Source organism: Onychomys torridus, chromosome 19 (assembly GCF_903995425.1).
Source record: "Onychomys torridus chromosome 19, mOncTor1.1, whole genome shotgun sequence".
Classification (NCBI taxonomy): Eukaryota; Metazoa; Chordata; class Mammalia; order Rodentia; family Cricetidae; genus Onychomys; species Onychomys torridus.
In genome coordinates, this window is record NC_050461.1 from 7195774 (window position 1) to 7220137 (window position 24364).

General features: G+C 47.1%; 2 protein-coding genes across 4 annotated transcripts in view; one reads left to right on the forward strand and one right to left on the reverse strand.

Moving 5' to 3' along the window:
- The window catches only part of Crybg1 (crystallin beta-gamma domain containing 1), a 55041-nt gene extending 52807 nt beyond the window's left edge, over window positions 1-2234 (forward strand). Inside the window, exon 20 of the mRNA XM_036168529.1 lies at window positions 876-2234. Coding sequence (XP_036024422.1) covers window positions 876-964 — 89 coding nt within the window. The 3' untranslated portion in view covers window positions 965-2234. The remainder of the gene's footprint in view (window positions 1-875) is intronic.
- Window positions 2235-5878: 3644 nt separating this feature from the next.
- Window positions 5879-24364, reverse strand: part of Rtn4ip1 (reticulon 4 interacting protein 1) — a 42182-nt gene continuing 23696 nt past the window's right edge. For all 3 annotated transcript variants that reach the window (XM_036168789.1, XM_036168791.1, XM_036168790.1), the window contains exons 7-9: window positions 20227-20410; window positions 16854-16946; window positions 5879-6004 (exon numbers count right to left, since the gene is read on the reverse strand). In XM_036168789.1, the coding sequence (XP_036024682.1) occupies window positions 5897-6004; window positions 16854-16946; window positions 20227-20410 (385 nt within the window). In that variant the 3' untranslated portion in view covers window positions 5879-5896. The remainder of the gene's footprint in view (window positions 6005-16853; window positions 16947-20226; window positions 20411-24364) is intronic.

Here is a 24364-nt window from a genome sequence, read left to right on the forward strand (position 1 = left end):
ACCAAGTGATAGCCAGCTAGTTTCTTAAAGAATGAAGTGATGAGTTCCTTCCCCAGCTACTCTTTCAGACCCTTTTGATGTTAAATGATTTAAAGGGGAGAAGAATGTCGTTTCTTTGGTCTGAGGATGAAACATGATTTCAGTACCAGCTGCACCCTGCATCCAAATGCAGATTTTCATTTCCCCGGGCTCTTTGGTGAAGAGGCTTCTGCTGAAGCAGATAAGGCACCGGAAAGGGTGCTGATTCCACACTGGGGAAAATCAGATAGTCCTGGCTGTTTGAAAGAGGGCACTGGCTGCTTCCAACACTGAAGTATCTCAAGTTTTCAATAAGCACCCTTGGAAAGGCCCCTCCAGACATCCCGGTGAGAGAGAAGTACAGGGCTCGTGCAGTGATACTGGACATTACTTTATGCATTCAAGTTCGCCGCAGTGTGTGGAGGTCTTCTGTGTCCTGTGCATGCTTCCGGGTGTCATTCACCCCTTTAACCTAGTTACAGCTATTTTTTATTATGCGTGCAGGACTCATTGCCTCTGCCTGCCTCCCCTACAGCCTTTCTTTGCATTGCTGCCAGGTGTGCCTGCCTGCTCACTAGGATCTCACACCTCTCTTCTCTCCAGTGCCATCTTACAGCATCTTTGCTTTTTCCTTCTTCTAGACTTTTGCTGACGCCCCCATTTCAGATGGGGTAATAGGAGCTGGAGTGGCCTATGAGAGCTGGGTAGAAAAGGGAGAGCCAGAAGGCAAGATGGGCTGTGTGGAGTTGCTGGTCCCCAGATGGAGTTTAGTCACACACCCTAGCAAGTTGACCTCACCCCTGAGTACCCCCCACTCCCCACCCCGCACAGTTCTTACTTTTTTTTCTTTCGTTCAGGGGGTGCGCAGTATGATCAAAACCACATCATCCTCAACACGGTGAACACAGAGAAGTTAACGCAAGTGTGGGAAGCCATGGTCCTATGAACCTGAACCAAGAATGCAGGAGGAGTGTTTCCAGGGCATTTCTGGCCACCGTATTGAAGAAAAATAAAATCACAGAGCTGACGGAGGAGCCAAGTGGGAAGTAGACCGAAGGCCATGACAGGGAAATTATCTTCTCAAAGACATTTGAGGTTGAAGCCAATAGTTTGTTGTTCCCATTTCTTGCCTTGTATTTCTCAGTAACTCCTTAAACAGGCTGCCCCTGTAGCCACTTTCGGGTGTAGACCACATCGTAACTTATCTCCAGGGACAAAGACAAGACCTCTGACCTGGACATACAGATTGCCTTAGAGGGAAGCATAACATGTTTGTTCATCACAAGACTTTTAGCATTGGAGGATCCACTGCCTTTACATTTTCCAGGACCATTTACTGCTGAATGGCAGCGTGGGAAAGTCCTCAGTACTCAGACATGTTCAAGGAGTTTAGCAAGAATAAACAAAACACTATTTTCAGTTAATGTTCAAAGTGAATAAGTTTGCAAATTTTCATGTTGATGTCAGCTCATGAGCAGAACTTGGGTTATTTTAATTTACCCATGGGCTGCCCTCAAGTGTCACAGATAGTTTAATGCCCTCCTTACAGCTGCTATTGGGACAGTATTATGGCCTAATTTATTAACTCTTACTTTGTCACCTACCTATAATGCAGAAGCCATATTCTACAATTTTGGCTAAACCTAGACCTTTAGCCTGGTCTCTCCAGGGCTACCAGCAGGAGGACTGCTTTGGATCTCAAGACACCGGGGACCTCCCTTCTGGAAGCAGAGCTGTGGGAAGCTGCGGGAGAGGGCTAACAGCCACTTGCAGCGAGTGGGGGAGACCCCAAGGGCTCTGTGCAGTGCTAGTGCAGAGTCCTAGACCTTCACAGGCAGTTCGCCAACAACTGCTGTGATACACGGTCCAGACTCTGCTGCTCAAACAGCACACTGCCCGACATTTCCTTGGACACACACATCCTCCTCACTTTGTCCTCATCACAATACTGGTGCTCGTGTCAGAGGCTCAACATGTCCACTTCTGTTTCCCCTGCTGGAGCCTGTCTCCTCTCTGGAGCCAACGCAGGCAAGTGTGCTCATCAGAATGGTTTATCTGCAGCTTCAACATGTTCACAACAGCATCCAGCATGTCTGTCTTCCTATATGTACATCTCTGTAGGCTTTGTGTATGTCGCTAGAGTGCGGTGGGGTAAGGTGTCCTATCAAAAGCCTGTTCGATTTTATCTCTTGAATAAACTTATTCCTTGTTAACCATGTAATGAAAGGCTGGAATCAGTTTAGCAGTCCTCCAACACAGCCGAGAGTCAGTGGGCTACTGAGGCACAGCATTCTAACTGCAGCCACTTTTTAGCCACCCTCTGAGCACTTTTTAAGGTGCTCACATGTGTACTCAAAGATTTAGTGCACTGACACCTGGAGCTCTCCAGGACAAGAACTGAGAACTTCTAGATAGACAGACAGGTCAAGGCATTGGCATCTTTCTCTTTCTTTGTTTTCTTTCTTTCTTTCTTTCTTTCTTTCTTTCTTTTTTTTTTTTTTTTTGAGACAGGGTCTTTATGCAGCCTTGACTGTTGTGGAACTTGCTCTGTAGACCAGGCTGGCCTTGAACTCAGAGATCTGTCTGCCTGTGACTCCCAAGTGCTGAGATTAAAAGGCATGTACCACCATACCCTGCTTTTTGTATAGGAACCGGAGAGATGGCTCAGTGGTTAAGAGTGCTTGATGCTTTTACAGAGGACCCAGGCAGGTTCAGTTTCCTGCACCCACATGGCTGTGCATACTAACTCCAGACACAAGGGATCTCATGGCCCCGTCTGGCCTCTGTAGGCACTGCATGCATATGGTACACTTATATAAATGAAGGCCAAAAACTCATACATGTAAAACAAGTAAACAAATCTGTACTGAGGGAAATCTAGAGTGACCTTAGAGGAAACCCTACATCCAACATAATACTAAACAGGTATCTAACAGGAATGCATGGAGTGGGAAGTTTCTCCAGATGGGGCTATGTACATGAAAGGCTAGGAGCTGAGTATAAAACAGCAGCAAACACCTTGAACAAATGGAGACAAGATTCAAGAATGGCAAGCTTATTGGTGAGGCACATGAGATCAGAAAATAGTGGTCAGTAGCAATGTCTATGGAAAAGCCTTCAGAGAAGCATGATGTGGTGACTGAAAGAAGCCCAGCCTACATGCAAAATGTTAGGGGCTTTAAAGTCTTCAGCCAGGTACAGTGGCATATACCCATAATCCGAGCACTTTACTATTGGAGGCTGGAGGGCTAGGAGTTCAAGGCCAGCTTGTGCCACATGAGCTTCTAGTGTCAAAATAAAGGAACCCTTTCAGTATTAAAAGGCAATTTTTTATACATACACCCAAGCAATTCCACATTTAAGGATGTGCTAAGGACAGTGAGTGGCAAATGAAAGCATAAGGAAACCCAGCTTTCCGTCACTATGACAAGATGACGTCTAAGGAGGAAGGGTTGTTCAGGCTGACAGTGGATGGTTTCATCTGACGTTAGTTCAGCTGCTTCTGGGACCACAGTGAGGTAGCACAGAATGGTGGGAGTCTCAGGTTAGCGTTGCTGGGTTAAAACACCATCAAAAAACAATCCCAGGAGGAAAGGGTTTATTTCACCTAGCAGATTACAGTCCTTCATGGAGGGAAGTCAAGGCAGGAACCTGAGGTAGGACTGAAGCAAAGCCTGTGGAGGGTGCTGCTCAATGGCCTGCTCAGTTGCTTTCTTGTGGACCACCTGCCCAGGGACGACCACCCACAATGGGCTGGGTGCTTTCACATCAATCCTATCACGAAAATGCCTCACAGGCTAATCTGATGGGACATTTTCAATTTTACACACAACCACATCACTAGTCACTATAATCTTTCCTTTCTCATTTGTACCCAAAATGTCATGTCAGTATTAATATCACAATATAAAACAATGTAACTTTATAAGTGCCAGTCTTTAAAAATTTCAACACTTTATAAGAGTCAAGTTCTCTTTTTTTATTTAGAAAAAAAAATTCTTTCTAAAAGTCCAAGTCTCTAATTGTGAGCTTCAATAGTCTGCTTCCCTCTGAACTTTGTAGGCCAATCTTGATTTTCTTTTGCCATGTACCTATCTCCCCAGCTTCCACAGAACAGTCCTTAAGCTTTAAGTACTCAATGGCCTTTCTTTCCAGTCCAAAGGTTTAAACACTTCCACAATTCTTGCCAAACAACCTTGTCAGGTCTCTCATAGAAAAAATACCCATTCCTGGTTCCAATTTCTGTCTTAGCTAGCTTTCCACTGCTATGATAAAACAGTGACCAAAACCAAACTTGGGGCATGGGGGAAATTTATTTCACTTTTCAGATTACAGTCCAATATGGTGGAAGTCAAGGCAGGCAGGAGCCTGGAGACTGGAACTAAAGCAGAGGTCTTGGAGGAGTGCTGCTCACTGGCTTGCTCCCTCTTAGCTTACTCAGTTTGGTTTCTTATATACTCCAAGACTACCTAACCCAGGGATGGCACTTCCCACAGTGGGCGGGCCATTCACATGGCTCATCAATCAAGAAAATGCTCCGCAGGCTTGCCTACAGGTTAGGAGGACACAGAGGCAGGAAGAACTGGGTCCTGCTGTCTCCTTCAATGGCACCTCTCCACTTCCTCCCACTGGGGTCCTAACTCTTAAAGGTTCTCCCACCTCCCAACATTGTTGCCTGTGTATGTTGCACATATGGGTCTTTGGAGATGTTTCCAACCCAACTTATAGCATACAGTTAGGAAAATAATCATTGCTAAATTTCAGAAGGAACTAATGTTAAGTTCTTCACACTAACATCCATCTATACACCACACATTTTAGAATCTCACATTAAGGTAAGATGATGGGGTTTGAGCTGCAAGAAAGCCACAGGAATCTGCAAAGCTGAGTGAAGAGCAGCTTAAGAAAACAAAAACACCACATAGAGGCTGGAGAGATGGCTCAGTGGTTAAGAGCACTGGCTGTTCTCCCTGAGAACCTGGGTTCGATTCCCAACACCCATATGGCAGCTCACAATCACCTGTCAATTCCAGTTCCAGGGTATCAGACATCCACTTCTAGCATCCACAGGTACAAGGTATGCCATGTGGTGCACATACATGTAAGCAAAAAACTCATACACATGGCAAAATAAAAATATTAAACAGAAACAAAACACTATTTACTTCTAACTGCAGGCAAGTGCAGGAGCTGATACAGAAATTCCATGAAGAAACTATTCTGTATGCTAATTAATTTTAAAAGTCTTTTTGAGATGGGGTTTCTCTTGGAACTCACTCTGTAGACCAGACTGGCCTCAAACTCAGTGATCTACCTGCCTCTGCCTCTTAAGTGCTGGAATTAAAGGCAGGCACCACCACTGCTCCACTATTAAAAGTATTTTTTAAAATACATACTTAAATTTTTTTGCATTGAGTCAGTGACATGACTCGGCGGGTAAAGGAACGTGCTGCCAAGCCTAAGGACCTGCACTCTACCCAAGTCTACACGGCAGGAGGGAAAGAACCGAGCACTGAGCAGTCCCTGTGAAATCCACAAGCGCACCCTGGCACATGTGCCCCCGACATTAAAAAAGATCATGACATTAATTGTTTTCTTTATCACTGTGGAGGTTTATGCATGGGGAAGAAATCGGAAAACCATTCTGTGAGTCAGTTCTCTCCTCCTCCATGTGGCTTCCAGGACTGTACTCAGGTGTCATTGCTTACCACTGCCAGCACCTTTATCTGCTGAGCTGTCTCTCCGGTCCACATTTACGTTTATAAACGTATTTTTCCAAGTTAGATTTAAGTTTCATGCTATCTATTGAGGGCTAGATGTCTGGATCATAGGCACTCAGCGACAGGAAAGCAACAACGGGTGGCATGCGCATCTTTATTTAAATGACGTTGACCACAGTCTTTCCTCGGGCGTGGCCTCTTTCCACCTTCAGGAAAGCTTCTGGGACTTCAGAAAAGGGGAAGGTCTGTTCAATAACTGGCCGAATCTACAAGACACAGAAGAGGCAAATGGGTTGATAGGGAACCTACCCTTTCCGAGGCAGAGTGTCTGTAGCTACCTGTCAACGCCGTCTCTGCCTTGTGCCCAGTCCAGGGGCTCCAGGACATCTACTCCTCCTCATTCCATCTCATCTCCCCAGTTGTTCCCTCCATTTCACCTCTACTCCCCCTTACTCCCATTCCCAGCAACGCTGTCACTCCTACTCAGAACCCTGCAAGAGCGCCCATGGGGTCAGAAGTTTTCCTGTGTCCTGGCTGGCTGGCGGTTGGAACAAATCTCTACCACTCACGGTCCCCAAGTAAGCACACAGAGGCTTATAGTATGAACTGCATGGCCTAATGGCTCAGGCTTCTTGCTAGCTAGCCCTTACATCTTAAATTAACCCATTTCTAGAAATCTATACTTTGCCATGTGGCTCATGGCTTACTGGTATCTTTACATCTTGCTTGTCATGGCAGCGGCTGGCAGTGTCTCCTCTGCTCTCCTTTCTTCTCCCTCTCTCTCTAGTTAGAAAGTCCCGCCTAGCCTTACTCTGCTTCACCATTGGCCACACAGCTTTATTTATCAACCAATCAGAGCAACACATATTTACAGCATACAGAACGACATCACTTATCACTCCCAGACCTGACATTCCAAGACACACCACATCCAAGCCTCAGACTTCATGCTGCTTGTCATTTTCATTGTTTGAAATTTTGTTTTATTTATTAGTGTGTGTATGGCTTTGTGTATGTGTGTGTGCTTCTGTATGTCTAGTGTAGGTGTAGTATGATGTGTATGGTTGTGTGTATATATGGTTCTGTATGTCTTCTGGTGTATGTGTAGTATGATGTGTATGGTTGTGTGTGTGTATGTGTGTGTATGTGGTTCTGTATGTCTGGTGTAGGTGTAGTATAATGTGTATGATTGTGTGTGTGAGATATGATTGTGTGTGGTGTGATGTGTGTATATTATGGATGTGGTATTGGTATGCGGTGTGATATGTGCAGTGTGATGTGTATTGTGTGTGTGTTATAGGTGTGTGGTATGATGTGATGTATATGTGTGTGTGTGTGTGTGTGTGGTGTGATGTGTGTCTGTTATGGGTGTGTGGTGTGGTGTATGTGTGTGTGGGTATAAACACATGTGCAGTCTGGTGCATGTAGAAATCAGAGGACCACTTTGGGGAGTCAGTTCTCTCCTTCTGTCCCTTCTACCCTGGGTTCTGGCCATCAGGGCCAGCTGGGATCCGCTCTGCAATGCTATTCACTGAGCCGTCCCACTGGCCTCCCTGTCATTTTCTAGCACTGTATGCTGTTACCTCTGCTAGCCTCACATCTGCATCCTGCATCCCTGGCCTCACAGCACTTTCTGCCCCACCTGCAGTGTTCTGAGCTGCTCTGGAAACCACTGAGTCCTCCTCAAAGCCTGCACTTACTACAGCCGAGTACAAGTCTCTGTTGGGTTCTTAACTGTACAGGAAGTTGCAAAGGGTTGCAAAGTAGCCAGGCCTTTGCTGCATCTACCTGTGCTCCTCTCACAGAGTGCACACAAGCACAGTTTACTTGTTTTCTAGTTAAATATCTCCACATATGTTTAATCAGTGCAGAAAGTATCTGTGTATAGACAGTATCTCTAATACCAACATGCAGTGGGTGCTTAATTAAGGCTCTAAATGAAAAGCCTGAGGTAGGAAGCAGGCGTCTTCTGTGAGCTCTCTGGCCTTGGGAGTTCCACTCAACAGCACCCCAACATATACACTGTGCAGACAGAGGAACCACCAGCTCAGTCAGCTCGGTGGTGTCTGATACTGCTGGCTACCTTTATGGTGCATCAGTACTGACAGAACCTCCTGACAGCAGGTCCCAGGCAACCCCCTCTCCATGCAGAAGCCCACCTGGACTCTCCCTTCCGAGTGTCTAGCAGGAACAGGCAGTGTCCACTGGACACGTCGCTGGACGGCTTCTTACAGCTCCACTGGCAAGGATCAGCTGCCACAAGGCACACACTGACCCATAGACTAAATGACCCTTTTCCTTTGACAAGAGGAAGATATGTTTTATGACATTTGGATGCATCTGACGCCATTTCCTCAGGTACCACACGCGCCTCCTCCCAAGAGCTGATGATTCTTCTGCATCCATCAATCACGGCAAGCTCAGAATCACAGTAAGAGCAGGGAGTGCTCAAACTGTTGGAAGATTCCCCAAGTTACAAACCTTCAGGGTAGGGGTCACTCCCATCTTATAAAACTTTAGGGCACTGAGCTGAGTTAATGTGCCTGAGTGTCACACTATTGCTGGAAGGCATGGCAGGACTCGACTGAGGCCACTGCCACTGCTCAGCACTGCACAGCCCGTCATTACCGTCTGCTCTTTTCTTCTCCACCCAGGAAGGAAGGGAAAGGTAGCTGGAGACTACGATGAGTTAGCACAGCCTGAATCCTGGCCTGCCTTCCATGTGTCAGCTGAGGATTCCAGCCCCGGGCCGACAGATGTACATTGCCTATGGAGGGTGTCACTGATCCACAGTCCCCAGCACACTGAGTAGGACCTCAGACCTTCCACAACACTGCAGGAGCACATTAAGAGCTCCCCTGAGCTGCCTTGTCCGGTGAGAGAAAGAAGGCACTTGGCTGTTTCATGTTCCACAGAAACCCACATCCACCACCACTCACTCTCCTCAGAGCTCCAGGACATTGTTTACTGAATGCAATCTAACTGGTGAATGAATGACCCCCACACATACTTCAAACACATTCTCCTGTGCCTCTAGGTACCGTGGAGTCAGACTCTGGGGTGGAGACAGAACAGTTCTAAGTTCCAGAGAGGCGTGTGCACATTCCCATGGGACTCCCTGTGCCCTTTTGTGTACTCCCAAATACCAACGCTGCCATCCACATATTCTTTCATTCTCCCAAGCTCACTAATTCTCTCTCTGCAAAGCACTAGCCTAGCACGGGTACACAGAACGGACTCCACTGCAGAACCGCTGCCTGAGCCATCATGCCAGGCTCACTTCAGAGCACTCTGCGGAGCCCCCGAAGCTGACCTGCTGACTGGGCTGCTACACTGACTGCACACTTTAATCTGACCGGGCAGGCCCTTTGTGACAAAGAGCCCAAGAGGGCTGACTGTGGCATAATGAGTCATTCAGCAATTCCTGTAAGTGACAATGAAAAAAAAGGGGGTGGGTGGGGTGGCTTTCAAATTACAGTCAGGCCAATGCCACCGCTGGCTGACCATGTCACCGCACAGGGAGCTTAACTGGATAATGAGACAGTGTCTGTGCACAGCCTCACATTGGCCCGGGAACGCCTGTTTGTCAAAGAGAAGGGATCAGAGTTGAACTCCAGAGAGGAGAGGAAGGTTACTCACAGTGAAGTGGGGACATCTATGTGATGACACTGCTGGAGTCCATCTGGCATGGGGAACCCTGTTATAAAGCAGGCGGGCACAAAGCCACACTTCCTGCGGCACAGACACCCGGGGCTCACAGGTGGTCCACAAGGAACCCCCCAGCAGCAGCCCTTATTCAATGTGGGAGCCCAGTGTGGGGTCTCCGGAGTGCACCTCCCCTTCCCGAAACAGGACGGGCTCTTGCTGCCTGGCATCCCTTCTTTAACCCAGGGACAACAGGAGCATCACCCTTCCTAAGTATGAGCGACCTTACAACAGCACTGCTGGTTACCAGCCACTGGGCCAGCCTCTGAGGGGCAGGAAGGAGCCAAGAACAGGAAGCTGAAACACAGCAGTTGAGTGGTCCATGCAAAGCCAGAGCTCTCAGGAGCAGAGCCAAAGTGAGGACCTGGGGTCCTTGACTCTGCTGCCAAATGAGATGAAGGTGGTTTGGGAGTCAGTCTGTCCATGTTCCCCTAAGCTCCTCACCCTCATCCTCTCCTGGCACATTCCCCGGGCACAGAAGCTGCAGGTCCCAAAAGGTGAGGTACACGAGGATGGACCAACAGATGGCAGATACCAAGGAAGACTCAAGAGCCCCCAGTTTAAGTTCAAGTCCACACCCTGCTAACGGGCACCAGGACCACAGTCCCAGAGCCTTCTCTGGGAGTGACTCCCCAGCTTCTGTTAGACCTGTCAATGTAAGGCAAGAAGGTAACTCCAAATCCCCAGAACTAAGAACAGTAAAAGGAAGAGGTGAATTTTGTTCGAGTTTGCTATTTCTTGGGCACTTCCTGGGACAGGAGGAAGGTGTGCTCTGAGAGAGTAAATGTACCCACCAGGAGAGATTCTAGGAAGTACTCCTTTCCAGCTGGGGGAGTGGAGGACTCACTATCATTCTTATGGAAACAACCTCAAGAACTTAGAAAAAAACAAAATCAGAGAAGCTAGGCATGATGGTCACACATGTGACCCCAGAGCCAGGGGCTAGATATGGAAGCACTATGAATTCAAGGCCAGCCTGGGCTACAAAGGGAGGCCTAGAACCTTGTTTCAAAACAAAACAGGAAGGGGGAAAAAGAAAAGGAATTCAGAAGCATCAAGGCTGGAATACCTACTGGCAAGTTAACCCTCTTCTGATGGTTCTTCTGATCCAGTCTCAAACTGTCATGTTCTTCCTCTGGGACAGGATCTGGCTGCAGCACGAAGCTTGGCCATCCAAGAGGAGCTGGAAATCATCTACCTCAAACTCAACATGTTCCCTTTCAAACCACTACCAGAAAGATCTGGTGGACAATACTGATGAGGAGGTAACTATTCACAGCAAACATATGAAACAGAGCACTAGGGAGTCCTCAGTGGATGTTCAGACCGAACTCAAGTTCATAGGAGCTCTTCTGATGGCAGTGAAAATAAAGAAATAGCAAATTCTGGGAAGACTACATTGATGCTCAACTGAGCTTGAATGGTCAACTGGAATACTAAAGAGACCTGTGAGCATTAAGTACATGATATCAAAGGGCTTTAAACCCATGAAAAAGCCAAGCATGGTGGTGCATGCCTTTAATCCTAGCACCCAGGAGGCTGAATCTCTGTGAGTTTGATGCCAGCCAGATCTACATAGTGAGTTCCAGGAAAGTCAAGACTACATTGAGAGACCCTGTTTCAAAAACCAAAAGCAAATAAAATATCATGTAAAGAATATATTACACAAATAAGTATATGCAAAATGGTTAAAAGGGGCTGGGTATGGTACAGGCCTTTAATCTTGGAATTTGACACTACCTGGTCTACATAGAGAGTTCTAGGCCAGTCAGGGCTACATATTAAGACCTCATCTCAATGAATGAATGAATCAATCAATCAATCAATAGGTACTGGGTAGGTGGCACATGCCTGTTAGCCCAGCTACTCATGGGGCTGAAATAAAAGGATCACTTGAGGGGTTGGGGATTTAGCTCAGTGGTAGAGCGCTTGCCTAGCAAGCATAAGGCCCTGGGTTCGATCCTCAGCTCTAAATAAATAAATAAATAAATAAATAAATAAATAAATAAATAAATAAAGTTTTAAGAAAAGGATCACTTGAGCCTAGGAGCTCAAGGCTAGCAGGTATTAAAAAATTAATAACAACAATAATAAAAATGATAAGGAAATAAAACCTCTTCCTTCCATATTTGGTCTCCAGTCATCTAGTTTCCTTTAAGAACAACCAACAGCCCAAGATCCTTGTGCATTAGGTTGGTCAGAATACTGACTCTCCCCAAAACATTCACACCCCAATTCCTCAAGCCTGTGACAGTAAGTGGCAAAGGCTCTGCAGATGTGACTAGGTTAAAGGGGCCCAAAGCAGACCATCTTGGGGCAACCAAGTAGAATCACGGCATCCTTAGAAGAGAAAGGCGGGTCTAAGAATGCCCATGGCTGCTGAACACTGGAGAGGGCAGGCTAACAGCTTCTGGCTTCCAGGAGGAACACAGATCTGCCAGACCAGTGTAGACCACTGACTCCCAATGGCTAACGAGTGATGTCCGTGGTGGTTTGTTTCAATCGGGAGCTAAAGTGCACACAGAAGCAAATGTAAATCACTATTTCCCCCAGTGCAGACCCACTCTTACCAGCAGCTGCCTACTGAAGGCAGTGGAGGGACCAGGTTTCTCTCCTAACCTACACCACCAATGGTATAAACACAGCTTACTTTTTGCTGTAGCTTTTCATTCCCAACAAAACCAGTTTGCGGGTTGTGGATTTAGCTCAGTGGCAGAGCGCTTGAGGCAAGCGCAAGGCCCTGGGTTTGGTCCTCAGCTTGGGGGTGGGGAGAACCAGTTTGCTAAATAGTGTAAAAACAGGAAATGCTTATTGTGCGTAGGGGTTTTAAAAAGCCAAGGAACCGCAGGCCCAGGCAGACTTTCAGAAAAGTCCATTACGCTCAGTGCTCTTAGGCACCAATGATCCCAGCAGATCGTTGAGACTCCATCAGAACAGTGGTTTCCAAACTCACACCTGACAGCCTAGGTCCCTCAGCCGTGGGGGCAGCTGCAGGAAGAGGGAAGACTGGCAGGGAAGGCTGCTCCCTGTCACCCTGCCACCAGCACAGCGCTCCTCTCTGCCTTTCCAATATATATATGACCAGTTTCTATGGTTACAGACAAATTAACTGCGCGCCAGGAAAAGGATCACTTTTTTGTTTTTGTTTGTTTGTTTTGGTTTTTTGAGACAGGGTTTCTCTGTGTAACAGTCCTGGCTGTCCTGGAACTCACTCTGTAGACCAGGCTGGCCTTGAACTCACAGAGATCTGCCTGCCTCTGCCTCCCAGGTGCTAGGATTAAAGATATGCATCACCACCACCCTGCTAGGACCAGGAAATTTTCCTTACTTTCCTCCTGCTCCTTTAGGGTTAGGAAGCTTACAACTCCTCTCTGTCTTGAATTGTTCTCTTTCTTTGTTCTACAGATAGGTGTCATATTCTGGCACAGGCTGGTTGTGGCAATTCTCCTATGGGGCACTGAGGCAGGAGTAAGCCACCGGATCACTGCTTAGCACACTTGAACAACGTGGGTGGGGGGCACACATGAGCTGGAGATTCTGTTTTGTGTTGTGTTGTTTTGGAGGCTGGAGAGATGGCTCAGCTGTTAGAAGCACTGGCAGCTCTTCTAAAGACCCAGTTTTAATTCCCAATACCGACAGGGCCACTCACACCTGTAGCTCCAGTTCCAGGGGACTTGATGCCCTCTTCTGGCCTGCACAGGCACCAGACACACCAGTGCTACATGCAGGCAAACACCCATTTCCATAAAAATAAAATAAAACTTAAAATTCATAACAAACATAAAACCTGGGGCTGGGGAGATGGCTCAGTAGGTTAAAGTAGGCCCAGTCACAAGGACCTGAGTTCAGAGCCCAGTCACCCATGCAAACAGCTGGGCATGATAATATGCATCTGTAACCCAGCTCTGGGGGAGGCAAGTGGAGGCAGAGACAGGTAGCTCCTGGGAGCTCTCTGGCCAGCCAGTCTAGCTCAAGATTCTATGAGAGACCGTCTCAGAAAATAGGGTGGAGAGGAAGACCTTCAATTTTGATCTCTGGCCACTACCTGCACATATACATTCACAGGAGCATTTGTAACTGCACACATATGAACATATACACTATACTACACACACACACACACACACACACACACACACACACACATCACACATACACATACAAATAAATAATAAACATTTTTAAATGCTTTTAAAATATAAAAGCCATTCTTAGCCCAGGAAGCATACAAAAGTAGGCTTACGACTGGATTTAGCTTACTGACTACATCGTGCAGCCCCTGGCTAAGACAATGAAAATATTACATCAGTCTAAGATTCAGATAGAAAATTATGCATAGCTACAATAAACAAGACTATAAAACTCTACTACTCCAGAAAGGCTCATGGTGACAGTCAAGAGAAAGCCCGAGTCGGAATCGCTACAGAAAGGACTGTGAGGTCCCCACATACTTGGAAATGTCAGCTGCTTGTCATCTTGGGCCTGAGACAGGTGGACACATTAAAGGCAGAAATGTTTACAGAAGGCCACCCTGCCAAAGGCACAGTGACTGTGTGGGGGTCTGCAGCTTCTCCATGCTTACAAACCCACACAGGGCTGGTCTGTGTGGGCAGGAGTCATGGGTGTACACATGGAGGTCAGAGGTTGACATGAAGTATCTTCCTCTATTGCTCTACCTTTTGAGACAGAGTCTCTAACTGACGGAGCTCATTGACTGGCCAGAGAGCCCCTGGGGGCCTCCAGTCTGCTGCCCATGCTGAGGTGACCATGCCTGCCTTTTTACGTGGCTGCTGCTCATGCCTTGCATCAAGCACCTCACCTAATAAGCCATCTCCTCAGCCCAGACACTGTTTTTAACCGGGAAAGTTCAAGTTCCGAGTGACCGGCAGCAGATTTTCTCCACATTTTCAGAACAAATCTACCCTGACGTAAAACAAGCAAGCGGGCAAGAAGACAGGTGAGTAAAGAGGAGGGCTAGAGGACCACAGAGAAACATTAAACTCAGACCAGACTTTCCAAAGATGACTGTCTCACCATTTATAAAACCCTCTGGGCTCAGTAATTGCATTTCCAGGAACTGAAATGGATGCTCTCAGTTAGTACTTACAACAAAGCTGGGTCATCTACTGAAGCACTGTGTATAAAAAGATCAAATAAATATTGGCACACCTGTGCAAAGGAACATGAATGTGGCATTTACAAAATAAGGAGTGAAGAACATTTTAACATCCTAATATGAAATATATTTAAGAAGAGTGTTTAAAAACCAAAGGGAAGGTGAGAAGTGGTTCATTACTCATTGACCTTTCCTGTTTGAATAGAACGTCTTTGGACTTTTCAAGAAGCTGGTACTACTGGTTTTGTCTAGCAAGCAGAACCTCAGTGACTGAGGGATGGAGTCAAAGTGGTTATTTGAAATGACCTCAACTTTCAGATTCTGAATCTTATGAATATATTTATCTAACTTAGAGCAGTTGGCTCAGATGTTTTGTGTCTTTACATCACCAAACAGCAACTATAGCTCCTCTCTCAGGCTCCTGCTAACCAGATCCATTCAGCACTCATCAGAGCTTTGAAGAACTGAAACGTCCTTGTCCAGCTGAGCAAGTCTCTTCTAACGGCCCAGTTTGCAATGTCTGTTGTTATTCCTCACAGTTTCCCGGTTCAAAGAGACAGTGACCTCTCACACTCAGATGATGGCAGGGACCTGACAAGACACCTGACTTCACTGCACCCAGAGTCACCTATCGGCTTATGCAGGCCAGAGCTCCTCCCTGTCAAAAACAACTCCCAAGCCCAACAGCCTGAGCAGCAGAGCCTTCACGGGCCTCCCTCAAGCTCACTTTGAAGGCATCCCCTCTCTCTTGTGCCCTCTGAGCTGTTCTACTGGTTTATCTGCCAGATTTAATCGCTGCATATATACACGCAGCCTCTCATCTCTGCTGGGTAAACAGCAATTTCCAAGTAGAGACCAAGCCGTAATATTTTGAATACAAGAGAGTGTGACAAGCATTTGGCAGTATGAGCAGACATCAGGACAAACAGCATCATGTGTGTACTCCTAGAGGACAGACACTGATCATGGGACTCCAGCCTCACAAAACACTTATTTGGAGATGGTTCCATTGTTTGTGGCAATAAAGGAAGCACACCTGCGGGCTGCGGGAGAATCCTATAAATATACAATGTGAGCCTGTTTCTGCTCAGGATACACCAAGACTGAGATGCCCATGATTGGTTCACAAACTGAAAACAGAAAAACAGTTTCTACTAGTCGAGGCTATCACAGAGCATAGAGCTCCTTGGCTATAACAGAATCGGACAAACAAACCTTAAATGTTTAAAAAGCAGCCACTGAGGGGCTGGGGTTGAGGGGAGGTAATGGGGGGGTGGGAGGTGGGGAAGCTGCAGACAGGATGTATTATTGAAGAGAATTAAAAAAATAAATAAACCAGCCACTGAAGGTGGTAACCTGGAGAGCCTTTCACCCACTAGGAGCCCTGAAAAGCCATTTAGTACCCCAAAAGGGAGAACCCAAACTCTCAGCAACGTTCATTTTCTATGAAGTACCCTACAGGCCAGGCACCAGCGGTCAGAGGAAGCAACTGGTTGTCTCTGCTCAGGCCCTGTCAATCTCACCCGTACCTGCACCCTTCTGAGATACACCTGTTCTGGCACACACTAACCTAGGACTAACCCTGAGGAACCACTTCTCACCCAGGCATTAGGGGACTGAGATCCAGTACTGTTCTCCCTGTTACCCGGAAAGGGCTCACCTCTGGCAACCTCACCATCAGACAGGGAAGTGCCAAGAGTTTTAGTGAGAAACTGCAAGCACCTTCTCCTCTCACCTCACCCCTCCTCTCACCCCACCCCTCCCCTCCCCCCCCCCCATCCCACCCCTCCTCTCACCCCACCCCTCCTCTCACCTCACCCCTCCTCACACCTCACCCCTCCTCACACCTCACCCCTCCTCACACCTCACCCCTCCTCACACCTCACCCCTCCTCACACCCCATCCCTCCACTCACCTCACCCCTCCTCACACCTCACCCCTCCTCACACCTCACCCCTCCTCACACCTCACCCCTCCTCACACCCCACCCCTCCTCTCACCCCACCCCTCCTCACACCTCACCCCTCCTCACACCCCATCCCTCCACTCACCTCACCCCTCCTCACACCACACCCCTCCTCACACCTCACCCCTCCTCACACCCCATCCCTCCACTCACCTCACCCCTCCTCACACCTCACCCCTCCTCACACCCCACCCCTCCTCTCACCCCACCCCTCCTCTCACCCCACCCCTCCTGCTGGAGTGTTCCCAGGGATGAGGACTGCTGGACAGTCTATAAGGAGAATGTCAACACCACAGTTACCAGGAAAAGGGTTTCTGTGTGGACCTACCTTTCCTGCATCCACCAGTTCTGCAATTTCATCTAGATATGGACCACTGGCCATGAAGAAGGCCCAGCGGTAATGGACTCCTTGCCAGAAATGCTAAAAGGAAGAAAATCGTCATGGTAAGTGTATAGAAAGGAAGATCTGACTAACTGCAGCTAACTAAAGGCATTTTCTGCATGACCAAGACAATGAACCCGTTTCCCATATCATTTTGACACATGATTGTGTGCTCAGGACTTCACCATGGTAACTGATTGAGGGCAAGATACTCAGGAATAAGTAAGCAAACTAGACCTGTCCACATCAACTCAGGCGTCTCCATGTATGACTGACACAGGAAAGCGTTCCCTAAACGACAGTCTCATGTGCTGCACTGCTTACCTACAAGGAATTAGGTATGACCTCCAGGCTGAACTGTGCAGGAAGCCCAGAGGCACCAAAACTACATTTAAAAGTGTTTTAGGAGCAAGAGTCACTAAAACATGCTTAGACAAGACTCAATCATAATTTTTTGTTTCTGACTCTGATTGATGGGAATAAAGAAGCTTCAAAGAAAGGATATAAAGTTGCTTTATGTCGTGGCTGGGTCTAATCAGATGGCCTGACTACCTTTGTAGTTACTGTGAATGTCGAGCCGTCTGATCTTTGTAGAACAAAACCTCTCAACCCCAGGATGAGCAAAAATCTTACACTCCACTTCTGCACCCACTTATCACTATTATTCTCTTGCTTCTGAGCAGGCCCTCATCATGAAGCCCAGGCTGCACTCAACAGTCATGTCTTTATGAGGAGGTGAGAAGGACATCATCAAAACAGCACTCAGCCAAGCTCCAAGACATTTAGGCTGGCCAAGGACACTAGGACCATGCTTGCTGTCCTGTCTGCTCCTGTACAGAGCTGCAAAGTGAGGGCAGACACTTCACTGAGGCCACTCTCGGCTTGACAACCCCTGACTGTGATGGGCCTGCAGGGCTGGGAGTCTGACCATAGTGTTCTAGAGCAAAGCTTCTTAAACGGTGGGCCATGACCACATATGGAGTCATACAACCGAATAAAAAATCTAACAGTAAAAGGTTCTGTACAACTTATGTGGCTAGACACTGGTGCACTGAGATGTCCCCAGCACAGGGCCCACCTAGTAAATGACAAGCACAGGAGACCAGTTCAACTGATTCTCCTACGGTCTGCTGTCACTTCCGGAATCACAGTGAAAGCATTCTGGTAACTGTTCGGGGTACTAAAGGGGAATTAAAATGGTCACGACCGCCACATCTAAAGTCCCTCACAACACATTTCTCTGGGAAGCGAAGCACTTGATCCCTAACAGCAGACAAAGAGCAGTCCTGACACCTCCCTCTGCCGACAGCTACCCTGTGGTTTTCCTTACGCTGCTCCTGGACTTGGAGTGAAATAAAGACGGGCAGAGCATGGTGCGCTCGTCTCCCTCTGTACCACACACCTACCAGGTTAGCTGTGCTGGGCTTCCTTGTAGCTCTTCCCCATCAGCAAGGTGAGTCCTTGCTTTTAGGAAACCAAGTCTTACCATCCTAATGGTGCCCAAGTTCATTTCTAGCAGAAAGAAGCACTTAAGGGGGCTGGAGATGGCTCAGCAGTTAAGAGCACGTGCTGCTCTTGCAGAGGACCCGGGTTTGAGTCCCAGCACCCACATGGCAGCTCACTACTGTCATCAACTCCAGTTCCAAGGGATCTGGCACTCTCTTCGGGCCTCTGATGGCACTCGGCACACACACAGCACACATCCATGCATGCAGGTAATACATACATACACATAAGATAAAAATCATGGATTTCTTTAAAAAGCAGCAGCCTAAGACTGAACACAGCAGCACACACCTGTAATCCAAGCTCTCAGGAGGCAGAGGCAGGAGGAACACAAGCTTCAGGTAAGCATGGCCTACAAGTTAAAGCCCTATCTGAAAACAAAACAAACAGAAAACATCTCAAGGGCCAGGGTGTGACTCAGTGGCACTTTTTGCTCAACATGCCTGAGGCCAAGTTCAATCCCTAGCTTCTCATTCAAAATCATGCATAAAAAAGAAAAACAAAATGATGGAGGAAAGCCGGGCGGTGGTAGCGAATGCCTTTAATCCCAGCACTCAGGAGGCAGAGGCAGGTGGATCTCTGTGAGTTCGAGGCCAGCCTGGTCTACAGAGCGAGTTCCAGGAAAGTCGCAAAGCTGCACAGAAAAACCCTGTCTCGAAAACAAAAAACAAACAAACAAACAAAATGATGGAGGAAGGAGAGGGAGGGGGAGAAAGCTAAGGACAGTCAGCACTCCGAAGGTGGCCATAGATGGTAGGGCCAGCCAGGGAGCGAGCTGTTACCTTGAGGGTCTTCTACTGCCTTCTCCTTGAATCTCAAGTATTTAGTCTAGTTAAGAAACAGCATTTATCTTCATTTTCTTCTATCTCGTATACCATTTCACCTCCAGTTCAATACCCTAGATTTCCCCTAACTTATAACCTGAAATTGTATCACCCCACTGTGGTGACAAGAAGTGATGACATTAAGTAGAGGGCAGACATATAAGCCCCACCTCAGTCCTGTAACTGAGGAGATAAGCACTAATTCCCAAGGCCCACCACTCCCTGGCGACATTCAGCCTGGGCACTAGAGCACTGCACTGACCCAGAAGCAGTGGCCTATTAACCTGACTAATCATGTCACAGCAGCCGCTCTTTACAGTTCACTGGGGACAGGAAATGTTGGGACAGTGTGATATAATCCCAGCAAAGGCATAATGGCTCCATCAGTATTCATAGCCTCTCAGTAAAAGTACAGTTTCCTTATGGCTTCTGAACCCCACAGACCTCTAAAAGTGAGAGAGCCTCAGCCTGGGAACCACGGGACATCTACTGTTGCATGAGCGGAGCAGCAGGAAACTGCCTTAGTAATGTCTACCTTACCTACAAGAGACTGTGTTTTAGGACTGGCGAGAAAGAAAGCCATCAATCAGGTAGAGGCAGGGAGGAAAGAGAATGTGTATCAGAGAATCAAGAGAAGCAGTAACAGCTAGTCATAAGGCTGGCGTTAATGAGAGCCTTGATGGCCTAGGCCTGTGCCACACTCTTCGTGTGGATGAGCTTATTTACAGCAGTGCAGTAAATTACAGATTAGCAACCTTACCTCATGGGCAAAGACACTGGGCTTAGAAACAGTAAGTAATGTGCACAGGGTCACACAGCTACTACACAGGTCAGAATTGAAACCCTGCTGTGTGAGGCTAGAGACCACGTTGGCAGCCACTGTGGTAAGCTGGCTCCAAGAGAAGAGGAAGTGGCCAGGCGGCAAACCAATTCCCAGTAGGATGAGGTGGCACCTGCTCACGCCCACCAATCACGATTGGCCTCCCTACCTTCAATGTCTTGGTCCCCATGGTGACGCCTGTCTGCAACATGCCATCAGCAATACCCAGCTGGTCCATATTCAGGAGAAAAGGAGTCACCAGCGTCACATAGGTGGCTCCTGACCACTTCTTGAGAAAATTTAGAGCCCACGTTTCAGTAGATCCACCCACATTATCAAGGATGAAGTCAAACCTGGAGGCAAAGAATCAAGTGAAAACATTCTGCCAGTCTCTACATTGGTGCAGCTCCCTTCACTTTGTCACCAGTTGGCTCCACAGTGTCTTCAGAACCAGCCCACCCACCCTGCGGCGCTGCACCATCCCACAGAGGGTGGTTGAGAGGGAGAAGGCACATGACTCACATTTATACCTTTCCCCCAATGTTAAAGTGCAACTAACTTCTTGTTACAAGTTTTCTTACATCTCATACCTTAAGAAAGACTTAAGCAAGTGGTTCTGAATCAGGGGTGACTTAGGTTAATATGAAGAGAACAGATTCTCACACCAAAAAGTATCCAGCTTAAAACGTAAGTCACTGAAGAACTAAAGGCTGTCTAGGTTGAGGAACCCCGACATCAGTTTTGAAGGCTACAAAACTGTTCTTTCAATATCATCAATGTATTTTTCAGTATATATGACTACTTGAAAGAAACGTATACAAAGTGTTTGCCTGTAAGAATGACTTGCTTTTATCCCCTCTACAGTCAGAAATGCATCCTCTTCCGCTTCCAGAATGTTCTGTGTGTTTTATGTATAGCATCAGGATAATGCATGAAAAAAAAAAATCAACACCCTCCCCTTAGCCCTCTGGCACGCCCCACCCCCAAACTGTCCAATAGAATCCACAGAACTGACAGATATTCAACTCTCTAAACTAACCTAATACTGCTACAATCACTATACTGCACTCAAAGGGGATAGAAACCCATGAAAGCTTTTCATTACTTTCAAAAACAAAGTTCTATTTAGAAAATGCGTGTTTATAAATTAAGCAAATCAATTGGTGAATTCCTCTTGGGTTAAGTTTCCCCCTTCCAAATTCATCTGGAGGAAGTCAAAACATCAAAGTCTAAGATCGCTTTGGCCAGCTTCAAGGACACTGAGTCTTTCATGGGATTAAACTAAAGAAAGACAAAACTTAAAGGCTACAAAAGCCAGGAGAGTGAACTTCCTAGGGGATTACGCTTCTCATTAGCCAAGGTTCTGCTGTATTCCTAATGCATCAGTAACAAATATGAGCAATTTAATTTGTGGAAAACTTAAAACTGCTATTATAGACTGGGCACCATGTGAGAAGAAGTCTGGAGACAAGCTGTAGGCTGAATTATCCCAGGAATGATTAATGACCTTGAGCTAACAAAATACCCAAAAGCCCCTGCCTCTGCTTTCTCAACCATGATATGATTGGATTGGAAAGAGATTTAACTCTTTCCTGCTGTAAAATTTCTAAGATTCAAACATCAAAAAGTTGCTATTTGGAAGAAGTCACAAATTTTTTATAGGCAGATTCAGAGTTCAATCTCTGGGCAAAGGTTATAATTATAATGACCAACTTCAGCTAAACTGTGGCGGTGTGAATGAGAATGGCCCCAGAGACCCACATATTTGAATGTTTGGTTCCTAGGTGGTGGAGCTCTTTGGGAATGATTAGGAGATGCGGCTTAGTTAGAGGACATGTGTCACTGGGGTAGGCTTTCAGTTTTCAAAAGCCCATGCCATTCCCAGTTAATAGACACAATCTCTCCTTTCTCTCTCTCAACATGTCAGCTCTCAGCTACTGCCTCAGTGCCACACCCACCTGCCTGCTGCCATGTTTCCCACCAGGATGGTCATGGACTCACCCTCTGAAACTGTCAGCAAGCCCTCAACTGAATGCTTGCTTTTATAAGTTGTCTTGCTCATGGTGTCTCTTCAGAGCAATAGAACAGCAAGACACTGTTGAAGGAAGAGGAAGAGAGAGGAAGGAGAGAAGGACAGAGGGAGAGAAGGAGGGAAGGAAAGTCCCCTCCTGGAAGAGTTCAATTCAAGAAGGCAAGAGCATTTGCCAGAGAAGCTGAGGGGACGGTCACACAGACACAAGAAGATGACGAAGTGTCCTTCAGCCTTCTAGCTGTCAGGTTCTCCTCTGTAACAAATGACAAACACGGATACTATTCAAGGTCGACAGAGGAGAATGGGCTGGTGCTGGCCTTTCTGTAAGCCCAGCAAGTAGATAGGCCCCGCCCCTGAGGACCTCCAACCACCAGGCCTTGCCTACAGGACACTCTAACAGACATAATGGCTGGACCCAGCCCCTCCAGATGCAGGTGGCCAAGCTCCCCAGTACAAAGTAAAAAGCTCAGGGCTTGGAATCCCACCAATCCCCATCCTGGAAAGCTCCACCACCGCCTCCAAGAAACCCTACATAAACCCCGTCTTCTGTTCAGTTCTCTGTTGCTTCTGCTCAGGCTTTTTGTCTGAGTTTCCCCCTCCCAATAAATCTCTTATGTGAGGTTTGTTGGGAGCCAAGGAATACCAAAAATATACCACACAACTACCAGGATAACTTTCCCCTCGGAGCTGTAACACCTCCATTGGGGACCAGGGATGGCCCCAGCCAGCTGTGGGCTAGATCCTTCCCCATCCATCACTAATTAAGAGAATGCCTACAGCTGGATCTTACGGAGGCATTTTCTCAGTGGAGGCTCCCTCCTCTCTGATGACTCTGGCTGTGTCTGTCCAGCACAGTGCCCTAGGGAACACTGGAGCAGGGAAAGGAGAACAGTTGACTGGGAAGGGGTAGTCGTGGGTGAGATAGTAAAAGAATCTGCTTTGAAGAAGCATGACTTAGCAGAGGCTTCAGCTGGTCTCTTTACCGGCTGTATGTCTCCACCCAATGCAATAGTATTTGACTTGTGTGTGTGTGTGTGTGTGTGTGTGTGTGTGTGTGTTCGTGCATATGCACAGACACACATGGGTTCACATGCCTACGTAATGGAGGCCAAAGGAGGCCGAGTAAGACACAAAGACGAGCCAGTAAACTGTAGTAGAATATTTTAAGGTATGTTGTTTATTTTGCATTTGTTTAACTCTGTGAAGATATGTTACTGTGCCTGTGTAAAACACCTGATGGTCTAATAAATAACTGGCCAGTAGCAAAAAAAAAAAAAAAAAAAAAAAAAAAAATGGCTAGCAGCCAGAGGAGGAGGAAGACTCCAGGGTCAGCCACTTAGCTACACAGCAAGCCATGGAGTAAGAATAAGATTTACAGAAGAAAACCGGAAAAGCCCAGAAGCAAAAGGTAGACAGGATAATGCAAGTTAAGGAAAGCTGACTAGAAACTAAGCCAAGCTAAGGCCAGGCATTCATAAGTAAGAATAAACCTCTGTGTGGGATTTATTTGGGAGCTGGGTGGTGGGTCCCCCAAAACAGCCAAAACCAAACAACAACAGTAAGCAGCACCCTCCATGACCTCTGCCTCAGCTCCTGCCCTGAGTTCTTGTCCTGACTTAATTTCATGATGAACAGTGATGTGGAAGTACAAGCCAAATATAAATATACCCTTTCTCCCCAAGTTGCTTTTGATCAGGGTATTTCATTTCAAAAATAGTAACCCCAACTAAGGCAGAAATTAGTACCAGGAGAGTGAGGTGTTGTTGTGACAGACCTGACCATATTGTTTTTGGGAGGATTGTGGAAGGACTTTGGAAATTTGAGAAAAGCCACTGAGAGCCTGGTGAGCTGTTACACGCCTGTAATCCCAGCACTCAGGAGGCAGAGGCAGGTGGATCTCTTGAGTTCGAGGCCAGCCTGGTCTACAGAGCGAGTTCCAGGACAGCCTAGAAAGCTACAGAGAAACCCTGTCTCGAAACAAACAAACAAACAAACAAACAAACAAACAAACTATCAAGGCCATTCGCTAACTTGTATTGAGAACCCATGGTTCTGGTTAGCTGAAGCTGAAGAATCAGCTGTGATTAACAAGAGACCAGAACCATTAAAGTAAAACCTTTTTGTTGCTGGGACAATTGAATGCTGGTTAGCTGGAGCTAAGAAATTAGCGGTGATTAAGGGACACCAGCATCATTGAGGTGAACTCTTCTGGGAAGTGTTTCCTGAGAGTCAGTGAACAGAAGCTCTGTTCCAGAGGTGGCCAAGCTTGTATGTC